A 15,218-nucleotide genomic window follows, 5' to 3' on the forward strand; every position below is an offset into this window, starting at 1 on the left:
TGATGAGTGATGATAACATTTCTAGAAAGACAGTCTGGTATTATCTACATTAAAAAATTTTTTTTTGGCCTGGCATGTAGCTAAATCTTCCAGAGCAGTGGCTTCCCCTGCATTCAGAGGAGCTGTTTTATAGCATTTTAGGAGCTAATGTCTTGCTTTGGGCAGTTAGATACTAATACACATGTGTTATATGATAATATTAACAGATATAATTTATTGAGTAACTATTATGAACCAGGCACTTTATATATTTTATGTCTAATCCTTACAGCCCTGCAAGGTTGGTATTTGTATCCTCTTTTTTACAGATGAGGAAACACTGAGTCAGTGAAACTGAGGAAGGTCCTTGTTTTCCCAGTTTATCCAGGTTTGTGGTGGGCTTCATGAACTTACAGGTTTCCTGCAGAAGATGCAAATGACGAGATCAAGAAGACAGTCCAGCTTATAGAGCATGTACCTGAGGCCTGGGAATTTTGTGCTTTGTTATCTATGAGACTACTTTTGGAGTATTCTAGACGTAAGGGATTTGATTCTTCATTTCAAGGAGAACACTGGAAAAAATGGAGTCTATCAAGAGAAGAGTGGTCAGGATAGCCAGGAGTCTGTACATCAAGTTGTATAGGAACTGGGGACGTCGGCAAAGATCAATAGGAGATGACATGGAAGATAGATTTCAGCCCTATGAAGGGCAGTCGTGTGGAAGAGCAGAAAGGCATGTTCTGTGTGCCCCCAGATGGTGGAAATAGGCCCAAAGATGGGGAATTCAGTCATGCATCCCACAAACACTTATTGGGCCTCTATTCTCTTCCAAGCATTGTGCTAAGGGCTGACAAGGGAAGGATATGGCGATGAAAGGGACATACATCCTTGCTCAACATCGTGAAGAACTTTCTGAAAGTCAGAGCCTTCTAACAATGGAACAGGCTTCTGGAAAAGTAGTGAGCTTCCTACCCTTGGAGTATTCAGGAAAAGGCTGGATGTGTACTTATCAGAATATGCCAGAACGAATCTTTTAGTTGAGCGGTACATGGGACCAGATCCCCTTCCAGTTCAGAGATTCGGAGTCTTCATTCAGCCTTGCTTTGGCAGGCTAAAGTGCTGTGCTGAAAAAGTGTCATCATGGTCCCCCTCCTACCGCCTGTGTCCATCTAGCTGCATGCTCCGCGTTCTCTGACAGTGAGTGGTGGCGGGCCAGTTAGACTGGAAAGTGGCTGCCATCTGTGACAGGGATGATGGCATTTTGGCGGGTTTGTGTGGGCTCCAGGAATGCAGCACTGAAGCCATGTACACACAACCTGCTTAAGAACATCCCATGGGCAGAAAATGTTTTCTTCCTCTTCATCCCTCCTCTGTTGCTGTGCCAGGCGGGCACAATGGTGCCTTTGAGAGGGGCAGCTGGAAGGGGGTGTTGGCAGGGAGGCTGGAAGTAGAACATTGCAGCTGAGGGGGAACCAAATTCATTTCCAGGAGCAAGCCTGCCCTGGATGCCAGTTTCCAAAACAAAACTGCTGTTTCTCAGAGCTCACGGTGGTGGGTTGCCTCAGAGTTGGACAGAGGGCAACGCCGTTTCCTATCCGCTGCTCCATCCTCCCCAAGTTAAAAAAAGTCCTGGTGTGTTGAGGCATTCTTGCTCTGGATGCCGATTCATGGGCTTTGCTGTCTGTCTGGGGAGCTCAGACCAACCTGGGGTGGATGAGGCTTTCTGAAGGGTCAGACTTGCCTGCAGATAGAGCGGGGCTGATGGCCATAGGGGCAGGTAGGCTTCTTGGCCACCAGAGAGGGCTCAGGATGGAGACTCTTCCTTCTGCCTTTCAGAGTCACTTCTTCTGACCCCCTAGCAGCCCTGCACCCTTGCTGCCATATGGGCTCTGCCCACTCACTGTCTTCATTCTCCTGGGTGGGAAAGAGGTGGGAGAACTCTGGCATTTCCTGTCCTGGGTTCACAGTTGTCCCAGACCCTCGGCTACTTTCAAAGTTCTCAGCAACAGCTCAGAGATGGGCGTGGGAGGTCTTCCCACTCACCTCACAGTTAGGAGAAGGCCTGAGTACCGGACTGCAAGCTCAGCCGTCTCCCACTGTGTTGCAGTTGGAGCAAGGTGGGTCCCGTTTACTTTGGCGGCTTCCAGCAAAAAGGTATCACTTGAGTCTGGTCAAGTAGTAATTTCTGTTAGTGTTCACACTAATTATGGGATTTTTTTTTACACTTGGGTTCAAATCGTACAATCAATAACTAGAGAGCAATTACTTCATTTCAGGTACCGGGGAGACAGGATGAATAAGATAGAGGCCTTGCTTCAGACAGCCGACTGCCTACGAGATATGCCAAGTCCTGAATGGGAGCCCCACCACCAACTCAGCTGACACATACATTAGGGGGAAAGCAGAGGTGTAATGCAGAGGCCAGCTCCTACCGGGAGGGCTGTGGCATTGTGGGAGCATGTGGGCTTTCATCTGATCTGATCTTGCAGTACTTATCTTTAGGAGACTCAATTTCCTTGAGTAAATAATACACACCATGCAGAGCTGTTATGAGGATTAAACAAGACCGTGTACCAAAGTGCTGGGACAGAGCTTGTTGCAAGGTGAGTACTCAGGAAGTGGCTGCTGTTGTTACTAACTTGTGGATCCCAATGGACTTGAGATATCGCGTGTATGTGCACCCATTATTTAACCGCTCCTTTGTTAGATTATATGCCCTTCCTGAAAGAGTCAATTCTTCTCCTTTCTTAACTCCTCTTCTATAGAATACTAGGATCAGCAAGTTTACGACCTCACTAAGATAGATAACCAAAGACCTATCCACCATAGCCAATGAACATATTTGTATGTAATATTCTCTGCCTGTTTCATAACCCAGTTGTAGAAGCAGAAAAGGATGGGAATAGCTCTCATCCAAGGTCCCTGAATCTCCTGAGTGTAGAGGTGAAGATCATGAATTCTTTTCAATATTCTAAAAAGTCTAAGAGAAATAATACATTTCCCACTGACAGGGCGTCACAGGTCATTATTATTTAAAAGATGCATTTGTTTGGTAGACATAGCTTGGGGAAAGTTTTTCTTTCACTAAGGGACCTTGGTGGGTAGAAAAGTTAATAAGCTCGTTGGGGCAGAGGTTAGGCCGAGAGATCGCCCAGGAATCTGTGTGGAGGTGCCTTCTAGCCCAACATGCTGAGTCATGTGACCCCAGCCTCAGTCTCCTGAGACCTCCTCGGGCCTCATCTATCCACTCTGTTGCATATACCCCCGCCTGCTTTGTGAAAATGTAGGCATGAGAATTCATCCCTAAAAATTATTCCAAAGTCCTTGGGAGACACAAAGCATATGTAGCCAGGAGTCTGAAGACAAAGAAAATCAAAGCAATTCACAAAGAACAAAGGAAATGGAAAAGAACAAGAAAATAAAAGCATAAGGATGAATGGAGGCTTGAAGTGAAATACAGGGGATGCATGTGTAGGGAATAAAAAAGAGGGTCATTTAAGAGAAAAAGTTACGTGTCAGAAACTGTAAGCAAACAATGGATTTTTAAAGAGGAACTGATAGAAACAATTTCTTCGTAGTAGGCTGAAAGATTTTAAGGATCAGTGAAGGAAACTTGTAGTCAGTGCGTGGCTGAAAGAGGGAGAGAGACGGAAAGGATGGAGCTGTGTTTAAAAATGGATAAAGATTTAGGAAATCAAAGAATCACAGAGGTCCTCCAGAGGGCTGCTTTTAAAGACACAAAGGCTAATATTATTACAGGATTGAAATAAGGTCAACATTAGAACAGTACTGATCCCTGATTGCTGAGACTGTGCGTTACTTTTCCTTTTCGCCTCTCTATGGTTTAACACGTTCTACCATGGATTTGGATTACTTTTATAATAAGAAGAGAATTTAGCACACGTAGTAGGAGGGAGCGGGAAGAAACCGAGGCTGGGGTATTTGGAGCAGTGAGAACTGTAGGATGGGCAAGAAGGAGAAATCTGAAGAGCACCAGCTGCCTTGGGTGGCCTCACAGTGAGGATGCTGCTGGAAAGATGGAGACCCTGGACTCGATGGAGGAAGTGAATGGACTCCAGAGACGGGAGAGGATGTCCTCTAAGGCCCATTCCAGTCTTTGACTCCAGGGTTTGATGAATGATCAGGTTGCCACCTTTTGTTTTCTAAGAACTCAAAAGCCCCTGCAATGCTCTTCTCAACTTTCCCTTCCCCATGAATACGTTTTCGTTTCATCTCCTCTGGAATCACTGTGGCTGTGTTGATGGGCTGAGCATTTAGCTAGTTCCCACCTTCATCCCTCCAAGCTCTGAAAGGCTCTACCCGCCCAAGCTGAGAAGGTGTAGATGATGCCAGAAGAGGCCAAAGTGCTTGAAGTTCTCTTCCCTCTAATTGAGGAGTGTGCAAAATTGCCAGTGGATACCAAGGCAGCCATGGGTTCTTTCCTGCCACTTACTGGTGGGGTGAACTTGGCCAAGCTACTGAACCTGTAAAGTCCTTGATTTCGCTCTTCTGGAAAGTAATGACACTTGACTGGATTGGAGTAGCTAAAGATATCTGCTCAATCTTAAAGTAATCTGATTCATTATTTACTCAGCTTCTTTACATGCACATGGCTGTGCTAAATATTAGTTTTAGAATTGAGGATTCTCATAGACAGGGCCCATCTCATGCTATGGCTTCAAGATCCCTAGTACTGTGCCCAGCACATTCCCTTTTGTAAAAATCACATTTAAAAAACTGAGATGAAATTCACCTGACACCAAGTTAACCATTTTAAAATATATGATTCAGTGGCCTTTAGTACTTTCACTCACACCATCTTTTTGAAGTGTTAGACTAACACAGCCTTTGGGGTTGGTTCCGTTTTGTTTTAATAAAACAGTGCTGCACTGCACCTCCATGCTCATCCCCTTGCGAACTCACGTACAGGAAGCTCTCCAGGTCTAGGACGTGAAGAACCTGCTGGGTCATTGGGCCTACAGGTGCGTTTTCAGTTCAGCGTTTGCTGTCAAACTGCTCTCCAGAGTGGTTTACCACTGCTGTCTGTGCCCCGGCAGTGTCTGAGAGTTCCCATTTCTGCTTCTCCTCCCATCGCGGGGTGCGATATTCCCCATCGTGGTGTGGGAGCCCCACAGCACGGAGCAGGTAAAAGAAATGAACCAGCTCCGGCAACGTTACCACGGAGAGGTCTCGAGAACTTAATGGTGAGTGAAAAAGGCAAGCTGCAGAGCACCAAAGGGTTGTGGGAACTCGACTCCATCCAGAAAATTTTACTTCTTTGGTTACAAAGAAACTTGAAGGGAATACAACAAAATATTGACAAACACCAATTCTAAGTGAGGGGGAAATGGGAGGGTTTGATCTAAAAAGTTCTCAAAACTTTGTTGTATTAAAAAAAATCCTCAATTAAAAGGGGGGAACTGATGTGCAGAGATTCCCAAAATATACTGGGGAACAGATTCTTTTGAAGCAGCTTCCACATTTGGACTCACTTTTCCCCATGCAGAGGTTCATATTAGTGGAGCTGGCTAGGCTTCCCTTGTGAACATTGTTTAAAAGTAGATACAATATCAAGGAATTTTGGAAGTTCTTATTTTTAACCAGTAAAATGAAAATTTTCCACAGCTTGTAATAAAATAAGTGCTCAAGCAGAAGCCTGCCTCTTTTGCTCCATGTAACTACAGCTCAAAACCTGTGCAAGGCTATTCTGGGCCTGGGGTGCAGGAGGTGACTCACTGTGTCCCTCCCTCACCCTTCCCCCACCCGTTTATTCAGGTAAAATCAGATTAGAATAAACATCAAAGGCGGCTTTGGAAGGGAAGGGAAGTCAGAGACATTGAGACCAGGGCTGAGGACAACCATGTGGGTGACATGCTGGCTTCTTAATTAGAGGCAACCGCAATTTAGGAGCACCCATTTCCCAGGAACGGCACTAACTTTCACAGCTTGCTTTGTGTGCCCGTGGAAGAAACATTTAGAGCATGCATTCGCAATATATAATTTTTTGCTCTCTTTTTCATAAATGTAAAAGTCTCATGCCTGCTTTTGATGTTATCTGAAATGTTAAAATAAATAAAAGTATGTGACTACGAGCAGATCAAGCATACCTCGTACCCGTGAGAATCTCTGCTCTAGAATAAGGTGCCAGTACTGCCCTGAAACTCCCGAGTTTTGGGCAAATCTGGATTTGAAGCCTGACCTGACCACTCAGAGGCTGTGGACCTCAGGCGAGCTTCTCGCTTTCTCTTAGCTTCTATCCCCATCTCTGGAAAGGTGATATGATACCTGCCACTTGGGGCTGCTTTGTAGATTCCGTGAGGCACTTAGCACCACTGCCAATTAACTTAAAAAAATAACAAACCTGAAAATGTTAATCTGAATCATAGCCCTGGGAAGTAGGCTAACCCCTTTCTTCCCATTTTATAGATGAGAATACTGAGGCCCAGACAACACACTTCCACTGAGGAGGGCTAACGCTTGTCCAGGCCAAGCCCCTTTCACCGAGTACCGCCCCCCACCCCCACCCAGACCAAGTGTCTGCAGGTGAACAGTAGATCTGGAGTCACCTTCTCCCCAGCCTTAGCCTTTGACCCCAAAATAGTGTCCAGGGTGATTGCTCACGTGGCTCCTCAAGGCCCCCGGATCCAGTTTCCTTAGCACTAGTTAAGTAAGTATTATATTAACCAGCTCTTGTATGTTCTGTCAACTGGGCTGTAAGCTTTATTTCAGAGAAGGGACCAAGTGTCCTAGGCCTCAGTAGGCCACAAGCCTCTGAAAAACAGGCTGTATTCCTTGTGAGAGACCTTCAGTGGAGACCTTCCCTGCATAAGCTCATTTTAGCTTTAAGTTTCACCATCCAAGCTTTACCAAGGTGACACACAGACATGAAACTAGAAATAGACTTTCCTATCTGTTCCCCTGAACCCCTTACCTTTGTGCCCTTTCTCAAGTCACTGAACCTCTCAGCCTCAGCTTCCTCACCCATAAAGTGAGGACATTAATATCTTCCTTGCATGTTCTGTGGATCAAAATAAAATGAGATGCTGTGTGGGAAAACGTTTAGTAAACTTTAAGGCAGTTTCCCTCTCTGACTCTCCTCCTGTCCAGCCTGAGCCCCCTCCTTCCTCAAACGAGCAGTAGGACTGTGCCCTCTGTTCTCTTAAAGCATTGCTCAGCAGACCTGCCCAGCTGCCTCAGCTGAGAGGGGACCAAGTGGTCTCACATTCAGTAAAGGAGGAAGAAACAGTGCGCCCATGCTGAAAAACTTGCCGAATTTCTAGCGCTTGTTAGGTCCATCTCTATTTATTGTGTTCTAAGTTAACTCCTTCCAGGATGCCTAAAATCTCCTGTCTTACAAGTTTCCAGCAATGAAATCTTGGTCAAGTTACTTAATGTATCTGAGCCTCAGTTTCCTCATTTAACAAAATATGATAATACTTGCCTCACTGGGTTATTGTATCAAATGAGGACACATTACAGTAGGCAGTCAGAGCCTGTGATTTCTTCCCCCTCTTCCCTTGTTGCTTTTCTCTCTCTTCTGTTTATCTTTCTAAACCTCCGTGCCTCAGCTTGCTTTCTGTGACGAGGGGATAAGAATACCTGGCCTACTTAGCTCACTGCTTGTTGTGTGACTCTGGAATAAAGGCTGTGGTAGGGCTTTGGAAACGATGGTATGTAGTATAAATACCTGCGTGCGGTTATTCCCGGGATCTCTGACCTTGAACTGATGAGTGTGCTGGTCCTCCCAGGCCTGGGCTGTTGTGTGCAGTGACCACATGTAGAAGGTCACTTAACATACCTTCTCTTACTGCTCTTCCTGAGGCCCCTGATGCTCTCACATCTACCTGTGGTGCCCTGTAGCCTCCTAACACCTGTCACTCACACGCCTCCCCCTTCTGTCTCTTTCGCCTCCTCTGGATCACAAGACCCAGGACTGTCCACCCACCGCTCCCTGGATACAGAATGATGCCTGCCCCAAATCCTCCGGGCTGTGAGAAGCTGCCTGTCATATGAGCCCCCCATCCTTAGCGTCCTGAGTAAATACTAAAGACTCATTACGGGGAGCTAAGGAAAATAAGACGTGCTCCCAAAGCCCCCAACGACCCACAGTGTGAACACCCTCACCCTCTGCAGAGGCCACCAGCCCCCTCTGTGGTTGAAGAAGAGCCACTCAGTATTGGACTCAGAGGGGGCCAGGGTGCTGCCGGCTGGGAGCTGGGAGGGCGGGGCCCACAGAGGCAGGGGAGCTGAGCTGCTCTATTCTGGGCACAGTTTCAAGGCCAGCTGCAGGGAGAACAAGCAGTCGCTGTGTGTCTGCAGCTGGCAGTGGTTAGGCCAGGGCTGTCCCTCACTTGGGGTGTATTTAAAGACACCCCAGCAGATGATCATGCCAACAGCAAAAATGCACACGTAGCTCCAGCCACGTTCAGTCTCCAGCCCAGCCCTCTCCTCCTTCCCTGCAGCTCCCTGGCCATGGATTTACGTATCCATAGAGTACAGCGGGCACAGCCGGCTCCTCAGCCTTTCCCCGGTGGAGGTGGTACCACCTGGGGACATGTGCCCCCGGCTCCTGGGCCTCTCTGCCCTCTGACTGAGCTGGCTAAAAGTTCAGGGGATTAGCTGGGGCGGCGCCTCCCACCCTGGGGTTGGTAACCCGGCAACCGCTGGGGAGAGACAGGCAGATGAGTCAAAGCGAAGCACAGAATCTCTGGCTTTGTGTTTTGTTTGTGAAAACTCCCTGTGAATGCAGGCTCCCTTCTGCAGGGAGTGGCAGGGCTTTCCCACACTGCTTCAGGCGAAGGGCTCCTCCCCCAAGGGATGCCCGGGACCCCCTTGACTGCTACTGCAGGCTTAGGGACAAAGCCCATGGGCCGGGAGGAGCCCATCCTGGCTGAATTCTCTGACGGCCTTTCACTTGTTCTTCTCAAGTGAAAACAAGACTACAGGCCTTGAATCCCATGGGAAGGGGTTGGTGGCGGGGGTGCGGGTTGGTAAACTGAGAACTATGGGCAAGGGACCCGATGGGCCTGAGGTCCCGCAGCAGGTGTGCAGAGAAGTTTGGGCTTTCAGGTGGCCAGAGACCAAGCAGACCTTTTCATAGAAGTGACAAGACCTCAAGAGAGCAGCCCAGCAGATGCGGGGTGAGAGGTGGGAAGTGGGCAGCTTCCGCCGGGAAGGGAAGCTGACAAGCTAAGTGTCTGAGTCAGGCTGCTCCAAGTGCCAGCCCAGTGAGGAAAACACGAGTGCACCAGTGGGGTCAGCTGTGTAATTTGAGGGGCCTGGATCAAAATGCAAATACAGGGCCCTTTGCTAAAAAATCATCAAGAATTTCAAGACAGTGTCAGAAGAGCATTAAACCAAGGGTCCTTCTGAGCGACTGTGCAGGTTGCACGCCCATGAAGCCAGCCCTGGGTGCCTGTGAGTCAGCTCCTTGAAAGCAGCGGCGGGCGAGCTGGGGGATGTCTGGCCACCTCCGGCCTCAACCCCCAGACCCCTCAGCCCTGTGGCCATCAGCTCCCAGACTTTTACCAGGCTTGGGACATTGCCTCTACCCTCACAGCAGCTCCTCTCCCTGCGTGGGCAGCACCTGCCTTCACCTCTCGGAAAAGGGGAAATTTCAAGGCCACAGTGGGGAGAGGGCTGAGGGCCGGAAGGGACTGCGGCCCTGAGTCCACTGGGCCTCTAGGTCTGGACGGGCCGAGAAAGGCAGGCCCCGTGACTGGAGCCTCCTGGGAGTGAGGCCGTGGATGTGTTGGGAACAGGATGGATGTACAATGGACTACACTTGGGATCACCTCTTGAGGACGCTCCAGGACATGTCCTGAGGGTGCGTAACAGTCCAGGAGCAGAACCAAGGTCCAGCAAGCCTTGGGAACTCACCTCCAACTCTATGTGGTCGTGGAGTTTCTTGCAGGTGGCTGCGAAGGTCTCTGAGGTGCCGAATTCAAAGTACCACAGCTTGTTCTTCATCCTGGACCACGAAGCAGAAAGATGACTCAGTGTTCTGTGTTTGAAATGGTCGTGTACAACAGCTTTGCTGTCGGTGTCCCCAGTCTTATGTTTTCAGTACGTGTTAATCGGATCAGGGATGGAACATTTTTAACTAACCGTTCTTGCTATGAACTTAGAGAAAAACCCATTTATTTCTTAGACATCACGGCTACTCTGGGTGAACTGCCAACAGATCTGTGAACTTCCTGGTCAGAGAAGGAGAAAGGCCTGCTTTGCCTCCGTATCTGGATCAAGGGAGGAGTTCCATGAAAGTCAACCAGAGGCGGCAAGGGACAGCATGCTCTGGTCACTGTCCTTTCTACTACTAACGCAGAGGAACTTCAATAGCTGGGGTACAAAAGGACGATCAGACAGCCCTTTGAGACTTGAGGGATGTACACTCTCAGGACAGAGGGGGAACAGACCAACGTTAAACCAGCTAAAATGTGTGCTTCTTTGCCTGTGCTTTGAATGGGAGAAGCAGAGTGGAGAGAATTGGACACAGATTTGCAGTCAAGGTGGAAAGAGAAGAAAAAACGCGAGTTGTTTGCTAGCAATAGTTCCCCCCACTTCTTTCTCAACTGTGTTTGCTTAGGCTATGACAATCCTTGTTCTATTTGCTTCAAAGTAAGAGCTCACTATTTTGAACTTTAAAAATTTTCAACATTTTCCTTATTGGGGGAAAAAGAGAAACACAATGGGGTTCCCACGCAGCCGGGAGCTTTGCGAAGTCAGATGGTGTGTCCTGACACTTGGTCGTTCTGATCAGATGGTCTCACCAGGAAGTGTTTCTGAAGGTATTCCATTCCTTCCATGCCAACTGTCATCCCCTTATCAGGGGCTGGCTAAGAGAAGGGACACTGTCCAGTTCATAAGCTGGCAGATTCTGCTGAGGAAGGATTTAAAAGAATCACATTCTTCTTGGCACACTCTTCAGGGGAGAGGATGCCGCTCTGCGTGTTGCGGATCCTCCATCCTCAGATCTGTGGACTAAGAGGAAAGGAGCATTCTTCAAAGGGAAGAAGGCTCTTATTTCTTCCTAGTATTCCTTAGGTCATACTGTTTAGAATAACAGACAAAACTTTTCTCTCTACATTTCTCAAAGAGTTCACCTAGAACTTGAAGATGAGACTGTGTCCTCCCATTGCGTGAAGATTTCTAAGACCTAGTTCTAAGACCTAGTTGGGAAGATTTCTGACTCTTGGTATGCAGGAGAAGAAATGACAAATGATGAAGGAAATAAGAATAAGCAGGGCTTCCCTGGTGGCACAGTGGTTGAGAGTCCGCCTGCTGATGCAGGGGACACGGGTTTGTGCCCCGGTCCGGGAAGATCCCACATGCCGCGAAGCGGCTGGGCCCGTGAGCCATGGCCGCTGGGCCTGCGCGTCCAGAGCCTGTGCTCCGCAACGGGAGACGCCACAACAGTGAGAGGCCCGCGTACTGCCAAAAAAAAAAAAAAAAAAAAAAAAGAATAAGCAAGATTTATGGAGTTATGCTTATGAAGAAAGTTAGAAGGACTGGGTGTGCTTTAAGTAGACCACTGCTTCTCAACCAGCATGCTGCGGCACAGGTACGCCTGAGATACCAATCTCCTCAGCCTTCAGGGTGGCCAGGTTGGGGTCTGGGGCAGGCTGAGCACCACCCTCCCCATGCCACAGCTGGCATTCTCTTCTTTGTGACAGAAATGCCAAACAAATGCTTTTGTTTTCTATGCCTGCCATGATATGCATAGGAAACACTGCTCTGATCACTAGTTCTCTGTATGCACAGTAATGTGAATACAAACTACCTGGGGATTTCATTGAAATGCAAATTCTGATTCAGTCATTCAGGATTTGGGCATAAGAATTCCTTGTTTTCTAATAAGCTGCTAACGCTGGTCCAGGGATCACACTTGGAGCTGTGAGGATCTGGAGACTACATTTGTGGTTCTGAGACATTAGTATTCGTAAGAATTACTTGGCGAATGTGATTAAAATGCTAGTTCCTGGGGTCCAATTTGTAGAGATTCTGTGTGAGAGCTGTGGGGCGGGGCCCAGGAATACGCATTTTTATGAGTGCCCAGGTGATCATTATGCAGGTGGTCAGCTGTCAGGACTTTGAGAAACATTGCTCTAGATCCCAGTGAAATGACACCCAAGGAAGAGGACAGACCGATTAACCCTGAAAGAGAGGGTTCCGCAGGGAGGACAGAATGAGGGTCAGTGCCTTTCAATAGACAGTGATGGCAAAAGACCCAGTAATAGGAAAATCACAGATTGTCATACATGTCAAGGTTGAGGATGTCTCTACAGCAGTGAAGGCATCTCTGCAGCCAGGAGACCCGCATTATGATTCCACTTGAAATATCACTGCTGGTCTGAATCATGACTTTTGAAAGTTATTGCCAGGAGATTTAGAGTTTTAATAAAAAGTTCCAGAAGCCATAAGCTATTTTTGCCCAGAAGTGGCTCTTCTGATGATCTAATAAGGTTAAGAGGTCATGGTTAGGTCAGTATCACAGAATGACTGAGAGGATCAAACAGACTGCTATTCCATTGCTGGTTAAGTGTCCATTGCTGGCTGTGTAACCTAAGCCTCAGTTTCCTGATCTGTAAAGTGGAGATAATAAAAAGATCCGCTTCAAGGGGTAGTTGAGAAGATTAAATGGGATGACTGCAGAGCACTTCCCATAATGCTTGCTGCATGATAAACTCACCAAAACTGTCAGCTACTTACTTATCAGTTATAATTTCAATGTCTTTTGAGTTGGCATGTTTGGATAACATAATAAGGTTAAATGACAGATCAGGTTGGGTAGCCGTAGACATTATACATTCAAATTTTTCTGGGACAGAAAAATATGTGATCATATTTGTCAGATCATGTGTCTTGACTTTTGGTTAAAAATACATGTTCCCAACATGTCTAATCTAATAGATTTTTTCCAGAGTCACAGACCACACCCTAATCCCTGGTTAATTATCTTGACTGGTCACATAATTGTCCAAGACGTGATGCTGATTGCAAATACGCTTTTGAGAAAGTGCACGTTTGGTGTGAGACAAAGTAGTTATCGATTCAAGAAATATTCGTTGTGCCAGGACTAGATGGGGTGTACTAGGTGCAATGGAGAACAAAACACAGCACTCCACGGGCCAGACACCGGGGAAGGGCAGCCAAGGAAACAGATCATAGGGTCGTGTGCTAAGCACTGGGACCACCTAGGAGGAGGGACATCCAATTCTTAGTGGGACCACCACTCATCCTAGGTGGATGATGAGTTCCGAAGGATGTGGAAAGGAATAGGGAAGGTGGAGGAAGAACATTCTAGGCAGAGGGAAAAGCCCAAGCAATGGCACAGGGTAAGAGAGAGCATAGACCTGCTAGAGGGGATCTGGAACTCAAGGAGGGGTGGATTGGCCAGATAAGGCTGGAAGGGCAGATAGGAGCAAGATTATAAAAGCTGGGATGCCATGTGTAGGTGTTTGAGCTTTATCTTAAAGTCTGTAGTGTGTCATGGACCATCCTTAAGTGGGGGTGGTGATAGGGGGTGGCAGTAGTGACCTGAACAGACTTGTGCTTTTTAAAGATCACTCTGTCCCAAGTCTGGAGAGTGGACTGCAAGGGGTGGGTACAGACTGCAGGCCTGGAGAATGGTTTTTAGGTGGTGTAGAAACTCAGGAGAAACCCAGGAGAGAATTGGGAAGGACCTGAACAAAGGTAGTGACAGTAGGGCTCAGGAGAAGAGAAGGGATTCACAAGCTAAAATACAGGAGGTGGAACTGACAGGGCTGGTTTGTTGTAAGGAGTGAGTAAGAAAGAAGTCAAAGTGACACCCAAGTTTTTGTCTTAGGTGGCATGATTGCTGGCAGGTGCTGTTCCCTGAGAGAGTGGCACAGGAGATCAATTCTCCAGTGGCAGTCCTCTTTGTAACTGAAGGACAGCACTTTTGTGTTGTGGCTCATCTGTCCATCTATCCATCCATCCACCCACCCACACATTCATTCATCCATCCATTCACCCGTCCATACATCATCTGTTGAGCCATACTATGGAACAGGCACTGCATAAAGGCCTGGAGATAAGTGATGAGTAAGACAGGCAAGATCTCTGCCTCACAGAGTTTACATACTTTTAATAGCTTCCCCAAGATGCTAACCTCTGCCCCACAGGGAACTATGTGTTCAAAATCTGACAGCTTTTGGGACTTCCCTGGCGGTCCAGTGGTTAAGACTACACGCTCCCAGTGCAGGGGGCATGGGTTCGATCCCTGGTCGGGGAACTAAGATCCCCGCATGCCGCACGGCACGGCCAAAAAAAGAAAAAAACAAAATCTGACAGCTTTTATTTCTCCTCTTTTAATTCGGGCACATTTTCGTTAGAAGTAAATACATTCTATTGCTATGGTTCTTTGGTTTTGCACTCTGCTAAACATTTCACGAATACTATCACTTTCGATTCCCTGAAGAGCCCTATGAAGTAGGTACTATCACTACAAGTCAGGGAAGACTTGGGGGAGAAGTAAGTTGCCTAAGGTTGCAGAGCAGATAAGTGCGGAGGGGGCACCCAACCCTGACTGTCGGACCCCAGAGCCTGTGCTTTGCTCCCCTGCCACGGTATCTTGTCATGCTTTTGCATGTTGTGTGGTGTGGTGGTGTGTGCTCCTACTACACTGCCTAGGCTGCCCTGGTTGTCCTTCACGAGGCTGTGAAATGGATGCAGGTGTGGGCCTGGGGCATTAGTGGCTGCACCGTGCACTAGGAAATGCTGTCTGATGAAGAGTGTGTGTCGCCCCCCACCCCCCTCCCCCAGGTCCCAGTGGCCAGGGAGGTTCTAGAGGAGTTTCGATTGGATTTGTCACAGGAACGTCCTGGTCTTGAATCTACACAGTCTCAGAAAGTCAGGGAGACCAGAATTGATCCCTAGAAAAGCCAGATGCTCCCAGGACACCCTGCACCTTTCATTCTCTCTGCTCACCCAGAAATGAGGCAGAGGCAGTGCCCTTGCACCATCTCCTACACGGAGTGAAACAGGGAAAGCTGGGAGACAAATGTAAATTGTTCCTTGGGTACCTCCAACTTCAGCTTCCACGCCGGCCAATTTTGGCCGCTCATAACAAGAGAGGGTAGTGTGGCCTAATGCAAAGATCCCACGATGGAATCAAGGAGCCCTGCCTTCAAATTCTGACTCTGCCCTTTATGGGTTGTATAACTTTGAGCATTTTTTTTTACTTTTCTGAGCCTCCTTACTCATAAAATGGGTAAATA

At 47.7% G+C, this 15,218-nt stretch overlaps 1 protein-coding gene across 3 annotated transcripts in view; it reads right to left on the minus strand.

Annotated features, from left to right (window-relative positions):
• DGKG (diacylglycerol kinase gamma) overlaps positions 1 to 15,218 on the minus strand; it is a gene marked incomplete at both ends in the record, with an annotated part of 156,310 nt that overhangs the window by 42,007 nt on the left and 99,085 nt on the right. For all 3 annotated transcript variants that reach the window (XM_082655499.1, XM_082655498.1, XM_082655497.1), the window contains one exon: positions 9,859 to 9,949. In XM_082655499.1, the coding sequence (XP_082511625.1) occupies positions 9,859 to 9,949 (91 nt within the window). The remainder of the gene's footprint in view (positions 1 to 9,858; positions 9,950 to 15,218) is intronic.

The sequence above is a fragment of the Grampus griseus genome, assembly GCF_964374135.1.
Source record: "Grampus griseus genome assembly, chromosome: 5".
Classification (NCBI taxonomy): Eukaryota; Metazoa; Chordata; class Mammalia; order Artiodactyla; family Delphinidae; genus Grampus; species Grampus griseus.